The sequence below is a fragment of the Vicugna pacos genome, chromosome 14 (genome assembly GCF_048564905.1).
Source record: "Vicugna pacos chromosome 14, VicPac4, whole genome shotgun sequence".
In the NCBI taxonomy this organism is placed as follows: Eukaryota; Metazoa; Chordata; class Mammalia; order Artiodactyla; family Camelidae; genus Vicugna; species Vicugna pacos.
In genome coordinates, this window is record NC_133000.1 from 73,663,200 (window position 1) to 73,677,287 (window position 14,088).

The window sequence follows — 14,088 nt, forward strand, 5'->3', positions numbered from 1 at the left end:
CTGGGACCCGAGCTTCCTGGAGCTGAGGGGGTCCAAGGATGAGCGGGTCCCCACAAGCTGAGTGAGACCAGATCCCCGAGTCCGCAGTGGCCACGAATGGGGTTCTGCAAGGTCAACTCGGGGCTTGGTGGGGTGGGGAGACAGCAGGGACAGCGGGGCAGGTAGCTGTGATGTCGCTGGGGAGGTTCCTCACTGCAGCGCCCATCCTCCTGCTCTGGGCGCTGCACCTGTGGTCACCCGCTCAGGACTGCTCTTCCCAGACAGACGGTTCACTTCCACCCTCCGCCGTCAGAGGTGGGGCCACCCTCAGGACAGGGTCCTGGCCCACACCCCCTGTGCTCACCCTCCTGCTCTCCGCCCGCCTGTCCCTCCGTCTCCCCACCACTGACACAGCTGCATTGCTCTGTGTGAGGCTCACGTCAAGTCTTTTTTCAACATGGGATAAACTACAAGAAAACAGGCAGCTCTCGCCTCACGGCCACTGGACCCGAGGGCACAGCAACTATTTCAAGAAGAAAAGGGAAAATGAAGGAGATCACTGAGCTCATGTCCACCACTCCAGACGAGAGCCCTCACCACGTCCCACGCGTGCCCTGCATGTGTCCACACCGTGCCCTCCTGCAGGTGCTACGGGGACAGCCCTGCAGCCTGAGCTGACCGGGCCGTCTTCAGCCATCAGACGATGAACGTGAGCAGACTATGCTGTGGGCAGCTGGGGCAGGACCCCCTTGGACAACAGACAACGGGGGACCTTGCTCCCCCTCCCCCAGGCCTGCTGGTGGCCAGAGACCGTGGAAACCTAAAGCTGAACTTGGAGGCTTTGCCAGCATTTCCTAAGCCCAAGAAAAGGGTGTCACCAAATCTGTTGAAGCCCTCGCTGGCCGGTAGCAGGTGCCCTCGAAGACAGGACAGCCGCCCAGCTGTCCTGTCTCCGGCGGGCCCCCCACACCAGAGGGTCACGTCCCTTCCCGCAGGGCGGGCAGGCCCCTTCCCTCTGCAGGAGCCACCGAACTCTGCAGCACCCGTGGGGTGCTTGCGGGAGGGGCGGCGCACAACTCCTGACCGCTGCCCACTGATCCTGCAAGACTGGCCAGTGTGTTTGGTAAAGACACATGCGGGGCCCGCGGGGCAGGCAGTGGGAGCAGATTGTCCACGGGGAGCGCACCAAAGCCCTCGCTGTGGTCAGAGGGCCCGCGGGGAGTCCTGCGTGTGTCCAGCCTTCCTGAGGCCAGCTTCCTCCAGACCACCCGAGGGTCTGAGGCCCTAGAGGTCAAGAGTCCACCACAAACTCAGACACATGCACAGAGCTGCACACACACACGCGCACACTCACTAAGCATGTGGGAGTAGGAGGGGCCTTGGACTCGGGGTTGGGGTCAGAGGTCAGGCATGGGCACCCCACCTTGCCATTTCCGTGTGTGACGCCAGGGCTGCGACCCCAGCCTCTTAGCCTGGAGTTGCACTGAGTGACTCTGTCGCCTCTGGGATGGGCATTCGTGTTATGAAGATGTTAAGAACACCGCCGAGGGAGTCCTCAAGGCTGGAAATCCTGACTCACTTGTTGAAAAACCCAACCCACCCCACTCCCTGGAGGTTGGATGTACTCCCCGCAGACGGGCCACGGGGGCCATCCCGTCTCTTACCGCGTGGCCAGCTTGTGGCAGACGATGCCTGAGTCAGTGATGACCTCACTCAGCCTCAGCTCCAGGTGGACCTTGCCCTGAAAGACACAAGGACACGGGGTCACGGGGCAGCCTTGTGCAGCAGGGAGCTTGGGTCTGCAGTCACAGACGCGTGGGGTCTGCCGCATGTCCACCCGCCCAATTTGGATCCCCGAGAGTTAAAGGCTCCAGCTCCGCTGACAGCTGGTCAAACAGCACAAAGAGCCGGAGCTCAGGGAGCAGCAGGCGCTCAGGGAGCAGCAGCTCAGTGTGTGGCTGTCGCTTTGGGCCGTGTTCACTCTGCTGCCCCCGCAGCCTCGGGGGGGGCGGCGCAGCTCTGCCCCATGACCCGATGCTTCTGTGCCCACCCGAGGTCGGACCAGAGGCCAGGAACCCGAGTCCTGCTCTTCAGGAGGGAAGTCAAGGATCCTGGGTGCTTCCGGGAAGAGGGCAGATCGGCGAGTCACAGGGCAGGATGGGCTGTTTCTGCCCACAGCGAGTGGGGCCACAAAGACAGAAGCAGACAGGCCAGCTCCCAAAAGTCCAGCCAGAGGAGGCAGGACACAAGTGTTTCCGGGTAAGAATCAGACATGGAACTCAACAGGATCTATCGTCCTGAAGCCCCTTCTGACTAAACTCTGGGCTCGGCAGCCTGGGGAGCCAGCGATGGCCATCTCGTCTCAGGAGGACCAGGGACATGGTGGGATGCTGGCTGCCGGGGGCACAGGGGTGGGGGGCAGGATGCCTCCTGTCACTGCTCTACAATTCCCCTCGGCAGAAGCAGAGATACCCCTCCCTGGCCCTGAGCAGCCTCTCCCCTCCTCTCCGAGCGACTGGCCACCTGGCGCTCTGTCCACTCCTGCCCGGCCCAGGGCGTCTGCCTGGAGAACGTGCTGGCCTCTCCAGAAGAAACCCCAGTTCCGGGCTTGGCCTGGCCAGCAGCATAGAGTCTAGACCGGCTGCTGTCCCAGGACAAGGGGCTCCTCTGCCCCAGAAAAGGCAGCTCCCACGGCCAGGTCTAAACGGTACCAGAGTCGTCCTGCCGCTGTTTCTGGGCTTGGGGTGAGCCCCCAGGAAAGTGTTCTGAGAAAATGCCAGCAGCACTGATTATGAGGAGGGGCCCGCCAGTGGGGTGGAGGGGTGCAGGGAGCACCCTAGCTAGAGCCACGCCTCCAGACCAGAGGCTCCGGGATCCACTGGCTCAGAAAACAAAAAAGGAAAGAGGATCCGGTGGTGACATGAGTCAGGGTGACACCTCTGTCGCCCCAGCCCCATCTCGGCCCCTCAGGCCCCTACTGGGGGCTGACACAAGCCCCCACGAAAGCCGTTCTCGGGAATAAACCAGCCCGTCCCTCCAATGGCCTCTGGGATCGTGAGCTTGGAAGCAAGCAGATGCCCCCAGGCCAGAGCTCGGCCACAGGAGCCTGGGGGACAGGCTGACCTCGCAGACAGACACCATGCCCACGACACTGACGTGGGCCGAGATGTGGGTGGCTAGCCCAGGCTCCCTGATAACACGGATGCCAGAACTGGCCTCCTCCGGGGGAGACTGGGCGCTCAGGACAGCAGACTCCCGGGCACCCGGCTGCGGGCACGGCAGCATGCTATCCTTCCTGGCTGTCCCCTCACCCATGGCAGAGTGGCTGCAGGGAGGGCGGGAGTGATGGGCAGGTGAAACGGCCAGTGATGTGTCCCGCAATCTCGGACCAGCCACCGGCATCATAGCGCGTGGCCCCAAGTGACAGCAGTGTCCTCTCTGCATCTGTGAAGGGCTGATCTGGGTGGTGCCGCCCACCACGGGCATGTGCTTGGCTGGGGCAGTGGCCTCCCAGCGAACTGACCAGCTCTTCCCACACTCCTGTCAGGTGTGCGGACGCAGGGTCCACGACGCAGCACCGCCCTCCTGGCAGACCTCACCTGGCCCTGACCCCAGCCCAGAGCAAATCCTCAGGCTGGTAACTGGGAGTGGGAGGCAGGGGTGGAGAAGACAAGTCCCCAGAGAAAGAGCCGTGGCACTCTGCCCAATACCCGCGTGGGCGGGCCGGGACTTCCGAGTCACCCCGAGGCTCGGCACAGCCCCCCAGGGGCACTGCGGTCCCTACAGAGAAAGGAGACACGGATGCTGACAGCTCGGACATGGAACTCAGCAGGAATCTCCATGAGAGGACAGAGTCCTGGTCAGGCTGGCGTCCCTCACCCACCCCAAGGTGCGCCGGGCGCCCTCAGACGGACACGTCCCCAAATGACGCTTGACTCGCTTCCAAGAAGCGAAGCTTGTGTCTGCTGAGGTGCGCCCTGACCGCTGGTGCCTGGTGCTGGGCTGAGGGGCCGCTGGCCACCCTGCTTCCTATTTTCCCAGAGGAGTTCGGGCAGCTCCATGCCAGCAGGTCCTGTGACCCCGCGTGTTTCCTCTCTTAGGGCAGCCCTCCCTCCGCAGGGGCAGACCCGTCAGCTGTTTTGTTTCGCTGCAGTGCGGGTGATTTGCGGAGGAAGGCACGAGGGAAACAGAACACAGACCGTACACCACGGAGCGGACCCCCCAGAATCACCCCGGGTCTGCAGCTCAGACGCCTACCTCAGTCCTCACCCAGCCCACCTTCCGCACAGACAACCTGGGGCAACGCCCAGGGGACCGGGGCACACCCTCGGAGGGGCAGGCAGGAAGAGCAGTTTCCAGGCTCGGTCTCTGAACCGAGCGTTCTCGGGACGAGCAGGGGTGTCTGCGCTGCAGCTGCTCAGCTACAGACACAGCTGCCCCCACGGGCAGACGAGGGGGGCACAAACTAGGAGGACGTGCTGCACACACGGGGCAGAGCTTGCATTCTGCAGTAACTGTAACCTTTAGAAATGCATACAGTAATCATTATAAATAAAAAATGTAAAAAGTAACTGCTTCCCAACTTGTTTTGACCCCAACAGGAGCACTTTCCAGGGAGGCAGCCACAGGTCCCATGCTCAGCTGAGGGCGACCAGAGCCCAGGTGGCCGGTCTGGCCCTTGGGGGTCCAGACCAGGCAAGAGGCACTGAGGCGCGGAGGAGAATCCTCGCGTCTATGTGGGTCTGTGAGAAGAAAAACTCAGGACAGAGCATTAAAAATTTAGACGTCACCACCTTCCCGGGTCTTGTTTGAGGAGAACAATGATAAGAAGCCTTAAAGAGCAACCAGGACTGAACAGTGTCACCAACCCACGCAGGATGCCCACCTGTTCAGAGCCCCCGGGCCTGGACACACGTCTAGAAACATGAAAATCGTCTCACGGCCACCCTCAGACCCCTGTGGAAAGTAAACTAGAAATCAGTGACAGAAAGAAAGCTCGAAAATCCCAAAATATGAGGAGATCAAACATCATACTTTCAAATAACAAAAGGCCAAAGACGTCTCAAGAGAAACTGAAAAATACTCGGAACTCACTTCTTTTCACAAGTCAAAATGAAAATAAAGCAGCAAACTTTGTGAGATGCAGCAAAAGCAATGCTCAGAGGGAAACTCACGGCAGTCACTGCACATCCTGGAGAAGAAGACAGACCTGAAAATCAGTAACCTAAGCCTCCACCTTAGGAAACCAGAAAAACAGAGCAAGTCACACCCAAAGTGGGAAGAAGAAAAGACGCAATAACTGGAGCAGAAATCGGCGAAACTGAAAACAGGAAATCAACAGAGAAAATAAACAAACCAAAGTCGGGTTTTGAAAAGATAAATAAAACTGATAAACTTTCAGCCAAGCAAACGAAGGGAAAAGAAGGCGCGAATGACTAAAACCAGAATCACTCCTGACCCCGTGGAACTCCCTGTGGTTCTGCCGGTGGATCCGGACGGTACCACCTGTCCCCCAGCAGAACCCGCAGCAGGAGGCCTGGGCTTCAGCGAACGCTGGTGCGTCAGTGTCACAAGTGCACCGCCAGACGCCCACACTGGGCGGCAGGGGCGGGGAGACATGGAGCTCCTTGCACTTTCCGCCCAAAAACTGCTAGAAAAATAAAGTTTATTAATTAAGAGAGAAAAGGCACCAGTGGTTCCAGTCCTTTTTCCTCAGGAAGGCATCGACCCCTGGCCTGGGGAGGGGACGCTGTGGCTGTGGGCAGACGTGGGCACAGCAGCAGGTGCGTCCTGCCGGCTGATCCTTGTCTATGGGGCCTGAGAGGCCAGACTGGAGCCCTGCACCCTCCGCCAGGGCCAAGACTGTTGAAGGGGGCAGAGGCGGAGAGGGCAGACCCCACAGAAGCAGGACCTCCGTCCAGGGGAAAGGGGCTGCACCCTCCTCCCACAGAGAGACCCCCGGGTCCTTGTAAGGGACGACTGCAGACCCTGGTTGTCGGGGAGTCCTTAAAAAAGGACGTGTGATGCAGAGTGTCACTGTGAGGATTGAGAGCCAGCCGGCAGGACCGTGGCTTTGCTGGGGCAGCTCCTCCGTGTCTCCCTTGGGGGCCAGATCTGACAGAAGTGGTGCTAGGCAGAGACAGCGGCGGCCGGGGGTCCTTGGAGGAGTTGGGAGGGGCCCTTGTGGACAGGAGGGTGGCGCCAGAGCTCTAGCTGCTGTGCCCACAGCCCAGCAGGGACCGCAGGAGGGGCTGTCCCGTCCCTGCGACAGCCTCGCCCTGAGGCTGCCCAGCCCAAGTCAGGGAAGGAGCAGAGGGGCTGGTGTTGTGAACCGAGCAGGTTACTGGAGACCCATAAAATGTCGGCTCCAGGGCAAGTCAGAATCTTTAAAAAAATTTTTTTTGCAGTGTAGCTGATTTACAATGTTTAAGGCGTGCAGCAAAGTGATTAAGTTATATGTATATATACAGACAGACAGATGTACACACATATACTCTTCCTCAGATCCTTTTCTGTTATGGGTTATTACAAGCTATTGAATGCAGTCCCCTGTGCTGTACTGCAGGACCTTGCTGTTCATCTGCTTTGATATGGCAGTGTGAATCTGTTAATCCTGAACCCCTGACTTAACCCCTGCCCCCTCTTCCCCTCCCTGGTAACCACATGTCCTTGAGTCTCTTTCCGTTTTGTAAGTAAATTCCTATGGGCCATTTTTTTAGATTCCACATATAAGTGACATCATATGGTATTTTTCTTTTCTTTTCTGGCTTACTTCACTTAGAATGACAATCTCTAGGCCCAACTATGTTGCTGCACATGGCATTATTTCATCTTTTTATGGCTGAGTAGTATTCCACTGCACAAATATACCACAGCTTCTTTAAGTCACCTTCCCCCCCATTTTGTCTGTGACTCACTGGTCTCCCATTGACCCTAGTTGTATGACGCTTCCTTTCTGACACCTTTAACTGTGAGTCACTGAGCAGATGGCTCGAGATACTGTGCTGTCCTTGGTCCTTCTGAAATGGTGATGGGGATATTTTGGGATGAAGTGTGGCTGCAGGAAGGTGCATCACTGCACCTTGAAAGGCCGCTGCCTGGGCAGCCTGACAACCAAGTCCCTGCGGGAAGCACTCACTCAGCGCCTGGAATGTGGTGTCACCATCTGTGATCCGCAGGGTGCCAGCACTGCACCACAGTCAGAGGAGCCACTCGCCAGGACTGGGTCAATCACCCTCTGGCTGCATAACTCACATGGGCAGCAGTGACCCAGCGGGTCTGGACTGTGGAGGTCATTACACAGTCATGCATGTGGGACACCGCAGAGGATTCACATGTGTGCTTGCAGCTGCACACGTGGGACTGATGAGATGACCGAGGTCGCCAGTTACTCGAATGTCACCTCGGGGCACCCAGCGAAGGGACACACCTTTCTTTTATTTTCAGTCTTCACATGTGAACAGGCGAGCCACAGCCTTTTACATGTAAAGACTAATCACTGTTGCCCATGTGGTATTTTCTGAGCCTTTCTATGAATCTGTAATCATTTCAAAATTAAGTTTAAAAAAAAATCAAGAAAAAGGAAAAGCTATGCTCAGCAGTAAAAGTGACCTTGAATCTGGGGACTAAATGCAGGGAGAGCACGTGGGGTGCTGCTCTCCCCACGGCCCCGCGAGCCTCCGGTGTGGGAGCACCCGCACCGAGAGCAAGTCCAGTCCCAACAGGTGCTTCTGCTCCGGGAGCCGCCTTCTGAAGGCGCCGTTTCTGGGCACCTGAGCGGAGTGGGTGCCACTGACCTTCTGTGTCAGGGTCCCCCACGCTGTCAGGTGGGCACCGTCATCGGTTCTGCAGGGATTCTGGCGTCCCCCAGTTTCTGCAGCGGGTGTGGGCCCCCAGTCGGAACCGATCAGGTGTGAGGCACCCTCACGACAGCTGATTGGCTCAGCTCCTCAGTAAGTCCTTCTGGGTGCAAGTTTGGGGATGACCCCCGTGACCGCCAGGGGCCTGTGCACCCCAGGCATTTTGTCCGTGACACAGCCTGCTTTACAGAAGACCAGCACCTGGAGCCTCCCTGAGCTCAGTGCCGGCCCAGTCCCAAGATTCCGGGCTCTGGTCCTGGACTCCAGGCTCTGGCCTGGGCTCCGGGCAGCTCTGGCTGGAAACCACACAAGCCAGGTGGCAAGAGCAGAGAAGGTGCAGGCGAACCCCTGCTGGGCATCTCCTGCACGCTGAGCGTGGAGGGGGGATCCAACCCAGGAAGGGCCCTGCGGGGGAGAAACTCCCAGCTCTGGGGAGTGCCCCCCCGGTCAAGGGAAGCTGGTGAGCCCAGGGACGCCCAGACCACGGGGGCTTCGTTACTCCCTCATTTCTTCCAGCTCCAAACCTGCTCTGCTGAGAGTGAGTGGCTCAATAACCCACGGGTGCCCCCCTCCAGCCAACCAGGCTCAGCTTTGTTGTGTATTCCCCACGTTTTCTGTTCACTTTCAGTTATGTGTTAGGCCTTCCGTATTTTACGTTTTTAAGCTGCATGACTAAGTCTGACGATAATCAGCAGGGCAGACAAAATTAACACGGCAACGCTCACTGTGTGGAGGGCATAGCTTGCCAGCCGTCATCTCGGTGGCGGCCAGAACCCATGCCCCTTTCTTCACCCACAACCAGAGTCTCTTCCACCCCGAGGCTCCCGTGCCGCACGGCTCGGCGAGGGCCTCACCTGCACCTCGGAGTCCGCGTCCACGTGCTGCAGCTGGAACCAGGTGTCCCTGTTGTGGTACTTCGGCAGGTCCTCCTTCCGAATGGCCACCTTTCCTAGAACGTCAGCAGGGAAACGTGGTCACGAGAGGGAACAAGCCCCCCCCCAATAAGGGTGTGAGCAAAAGCGCTCCAGGATCACGGCCAACTGTCTCACACGGTAAAGTCCAGAACACGTAATCGGGCAGAGTGACAAGGCCACATCCTCCTCCGTAAGATCAGCACATGCCTGTTTCATCCTGAAGGTGCCACGTCTGCCCCAGCAGAGCACGGCGCCTGGCTCGGCGACACCCGGGCAGCAGAGCCGAGCGGGGCGGCGGCAGCTGGAGGCTCTGCTGGGGACTCCGTGGAAATGTGCGTGCTTGTGCGAGCTACAGCGCAGCACTCACTGTCCACTCGGCGTCTCGGCATCTTTGCCTTGGCTCTTCTGCTCACCTCCCACACCAGCACGCAGCCAGGGGAAGGCCAGGGCCTGTTAGCTGAAGGCCAGCCCTCCCGTCCACTTGCAGAGGGGACGCAGCACACCTGGCACTTCAAGTCAACACCAGCACTCAGCTCTAGCCACACAGGGCCGCCCAGGGCAGAATCCTGCCCAGCCACGGACCTCACAGGGGTTGAGGCCACGGCACAAGGAGTCAGCGGGCGGGAGCGATGGAAGGGGGAGGCAGCGGGCAGAAAATACAGCAGGCACGGGCTGTGGAGAGGGCGCACCACGGAAATTCAGAGACGTCTGCGACAGGTCTACGGGGCCCCGCCAATCAGCGCTCAGTTTTGAGGACAGGACGGCTCCCTGGGACCCACCGCAGGCTCCCCCACCACCTCCAACCCGCCTCCTCCTCGCCTCGGGGGTGTCCTGCCAGGCCCTGATGTGGGCCCCGCCACCTCAGACCACCCCCAGTGCACCCTGTCACGAGGTCGAGCCCCCCCGAGAAGACGTGTCCCTCTCCACTTGGCTCCTGCAAACCCCACCCTTTTTCCCAATGGGATATGATTTTGAATCTTGCAGAAACAAAGCCACAAGAATCAGAAGTTTCCTGGAACTGAACTGGGTAATATGTTTCAGTGAAAAAGGATAAGGAAACCCTCAGACTCCATGGACTTCCGCTAGACGGGAGGATTCCACTTGAAGTCTGAAATTTTAAGTAACTGCGATGATTTTATGAGCTTTAACGGGACAGGAAGCAGCCGTGTAGTTAATACTCAAACGACTCCAACAACCTGTACATCGTTCCCACCCCTTATTTCTGGAAGTACTTAATTTAACTTAGGTAGGTAGCACAGGAACACAGCACAAAGTCTGAGACATTCAAAAGGATGTAAGACGCAGCCAGGAATAAGTCTCTCTCTGCCACACGGTTCCCCGGGGGGTCACCTGTCAGCAGCTTCCAGTCCCTCCTTGTAGGGACTCGTCACGTCCAAGAGTGCACGAGGGTGTATCAGTGTCTCTGCCGCGTTCTGGGCAGTGCCTGATCTGCGTCCGCTTGAGTGTCTCTGATGTGTCGTAACCTTCAGACTTGTCCTGATGGACTGAGTGACACCAGACGGCCTCACTTTCCCACGTGGACAGAGTGGTGCTGCCGGCCTTCCCACCAGTAAAACCTCGCGTGTTCCTTCCCCTGACGGTGCCGCACCGGTCAGGTGGCTCACGGGGTGTGTGACGTGGGGAGCCAGCACAGCAGCGTCAGAGGACGTGGGGACGGCCGGTACCCGGGGTGAAACCTGCAGGATGGTGACCAAGGCCAGACTTAAGGAGGCACCGCAGGCCACTCTCGAGACAGCGCCGGCTACAGAGACGCTGTTCCCATCGCTCCTGTGCAACCTGGTGTCCTGGCAGGTGCGGGAGAAGCCAGGGCCCGCAGACGGAGAAGCAGGGACCAAAGTCTCTGTTCACAGAATCGACAAGACATACGCAGGAAAGCTAGCAGACCAGGTGTGCTTAGCGAGACCACAGAATACAAAGTTAATACATAAAAACCGACTGTGTTTGTACTTATGAGTGATGACAGTGAAAACTGAAATTGGAAAGATACCAACAGCACATTCACAAAATGATGCTTCTATGGCTTGAGCTTTTGGTGCATGACCTGAGAAATCTTTGTCTACTCCACCAAAGACATAAAATATACGGATAAATTTAAAATATATACATACATATATACGTATGTGCAAGATGCGTATGCTGAAAACATCACGAAACACTGATGAGAGAAATTAAAGACCCAAGTTTGTGGAGAGACACCCCATGAAGGTCTGAAGACTCAGTTTTGTTAAGACGTTAACTCTCCCCAAATTAATCTGTAGACCAATGCAACCTTGGTTATTTTGGAAATTGAGAAGCTGATTGAAAATGTAAATGATAATTCAAAGGACCTAGAATAGCAAAACAAGTCTGGGAGAGAACAAAGTTGCAGAGCTCACACTGCTGGTTTGAGACTTGCCATGAAGATACGGGAATCCAGACAGTGGAAGGAACACAGCTGTGTCAGTGCAACAGCACAGAGGAGCCAGAGGAGACCCCCGCCCCCACCACACACACAAAGTCACTTGGTTTTCAAAAGGCACTGAGGGAACTCAGCTGCACGTCTATGAGGGAAAGTATGAATCCTGACTTCCACCTGTCACTCGAAATAAACTTAAATGTGAGAGCTAGAACTAAAATCCTTCTAGAAGAAAAAACAAGAAAATCTTCAAAACCCGGGGGCAGGCAAAGATTTCTTAGGCATGACACCAAAAATACAGACCATAAAAGAAAGAAATTCGATAACCTGGACTTCATCAAAATTAAGAGCTTCTCTCTTCAAAAGACACTGGTAAGAAAATGAGAAAACAAGCCACAAACTAGAAGAAGATACCTGCGAAACACGCCTGGTAAAGGGCTGCGTCCGGCACGTGCTGGAAAGAGCTGTGACCTCAGTGAGGGCAGAGCCCAGCTGGAAGGGCGAGAGGTGTGACCCACTCCCCACAGATGAGAGAGAGGCGGTAGGCCAGCGCACGAGAGGGCGCCCGGCACCATGCTTCGTCACAAACGATGCTGTGCACGTTAGAACGGCAAGAGAATTAAAAACAGAAGCTGGCGACACCAAGCGCCAGAGAGAATCCAGAAGGGTGCAGCCAGAAAGGCAGTCCGGCGGTTTCCTGCAGAGGCAAACACACGCCCCCGGGAAGGAAAAGCTGTTCGCTTCTGCCCTTCTAGGTTCTCCGGGAACAAGGAAGATTGACAGGAGAAAAGCAGACGGAAGTTTATCCACGTGTGAATCTCAGATGTGCCTGTGGGAACTCGGTGATGAGCAACTCAAAGAGGTGGCTGCACCTTGCAGCAACTTAACCTGAAACCACCACCACCAATTTTCAGAGACATAACGAGAAACAGGAAAAGGACTGGAGTTTCCAGGAAGGTGACTGCAGGTGGGAACCGATGCTCCAGAGAGCGGGTCAGCAAGGTCTGGGTGCGGGTTCCTTGGCGGCCCCTCGGGGCTGACAGGGTCTAGGGCGGCCTCGTCAGCTTCTGCCCGGGTTTGTGCTCCGCTGACCTTAGGACGGAGGGGTTCCCCTGCGTCTGCTCCTTCTCAAATGCCTTGGTGCAAACAAGCCCTGAGGCAAAGCGGTCAATTCAGGGGCGGCAGGGGTGCCCCGCGGCCCGACTCCTGCGTATTTTCTAAGAGAAATGGAAACACAAAGACCTGGGCAAGAATGTTAACCGTGGACACAACCCTAGCACTCATCAGGTGATGACTGGATGGACGTGGCAGGTCCACGCGACGGACACGCAGAGAGGACGGTGTTGGGCCAAGCAGCTGGTGCCACGGCCACATTCCGCGGTTTCATTCATGTGGACAAGAAATAGATACGAGGTCGCGGTTGCCATGGGCAGGCATGTGAGGAGGACGCCAACTCCCGGGGCCGCGGGAGTTTCTGGGGAGGGAAAGTCTCCCTAATCGTGGTGCTGTTACAGCCCGGTGCACACTGGGGGACACCACAGACTCTACCCCTGACATGAGTGAATTCGCCACCTGTAAACGATACCTCAATAAACCTTGCTTAGGAACGTAGGAATAAAGGTCTCACTCCCCTCCCCTCTGAAGAGAGAAACTGCAGAAGCCCCTCCAGCTCCGGGGCTGGAGGGACAGAGGGGCTGGTGGTACGAGCCAGGCCCCTGGGAGAGGAGGCTGGCAGAGCGGGGGAGGGACGAGGGCCCCGGCTTCTCCCCCTACTTGAGTCCCACCAGCCCTCACCCCCTCGAAGCCGGTACAGCCTCACCTCCATGCCTGCGTCTCCAGCACCCTCACTGGGACCCCCGCCCCGAGCCCACGGCCAGGCGCACGTGCGGCCGCACCAGGGAACCTGAAGTGGGGCAGGCGGTGCCGGGGGCCCCACGGCAGACACTGCTTGTTTCCATGACACAAATTTATACCCTAGAACTTGGTTTCTCATCCCAGTAACAACATGATTACTAGTCGTAACTTTAAATTACCCCTGGAGGCCCCGACAGCCTCTTCTGCAGCTGTGAGAGTGACAGTGAAAGCACCTGGATCCGGCTGCGTGGGACACACCCTCAATTTGAAGCCACCAGGAATTGCTAAACCATGATTTTGCTGGTTATCTTTAAAAATAGCAGTGCCTTCAACAGAACGATTAATAACCAACTTGATTGTTTTGAGGGGACATAACTGCAGAACCAATTTGAGCAAGCTCTCTGATTAAAATTAAGATACTTCAAAATTTCTTTTCCTCAGGATTGCCACTCAGAAAAAGCTCACACAGGCTCCAAGGGTTAATCAAACTCTTCTTCATTCTGGTAAAATCTGAGCCAGCTTCATCCAGCAGAATGTCAACCCCAGCCAAGTGCTCGGCCCCTTCCCTTTCCTCTTGGGACAAACCTCAGCACCCGCTGGACAGCAGGAGGTGAGTCCGGGCAGGAAATAAGCCACCACGACCCAGGAAGGACCACGGTCCTAAAAGGGGAGCCTGGTGACAGAGCCTGGGGTCAGGGCGGGTGGAGGGGGGCCCCTGGAGGGAGCAGGTGAGGGGGACGCGTCTGTCACCCTGCCAGCCCTGTCCCTGCCACAGACACGGCGGACCTGGTGCCGCTGCCCCCTGCCCTGCGGTCAGACAGGGCCACTCAGGCTCAGGAGAGCTTTCGCTCCACACGGCCGGTGCCCGGAGTCTCGGGAAAGCACAAATCTGAACGCTTGATTAAACACGAAATATTTAGACAAACCCTGGGAAGCTGCCTTCCACACGCTGGTGGGATGAACCCAGCAGGAGCGAGTTCTGAGGCGATGGCAGGGGAGGCCACCACAGGGGCCTCACGGAACGACCAGGTCAGTGTGGACATAACCCTCTGCTCCCTCGTCTCTG

At 57.3% G+C, this 14,088-nt stretch overlaps 1 protein-coding gene across 6 annotated transcripts in view; it reads right to left on the reverse strand.

Moving 5' to 3' along the window:
* The window catches only part of RASA3 (RAS p21 protein activator 3), a 77,766-nt gene that overhangs the window by 23,920 nt on the left and 39,758 nt on the right, over positions 1–14,088 (reverse strand). For all 6 annotated transcript variants that reach the window (XM_072976608.1, XM_072976605.1, XM_072976609.1 and 3 more), the window contains 2 exons: positions 8,693–8,787; positions 1,644–1,720 (listed from right to left, as the gene is read on the reverse strand). In XM_072976608.1, coding sequence (XP_072832709.1) covers positions 1,644–1,720; positions 8,693–8,787 — 172 coding nt within the window. The remainder of the gene's footprint in view (positions 1–1,643; positions 1,721–8,692; positions 8,788–14,088) is intronic.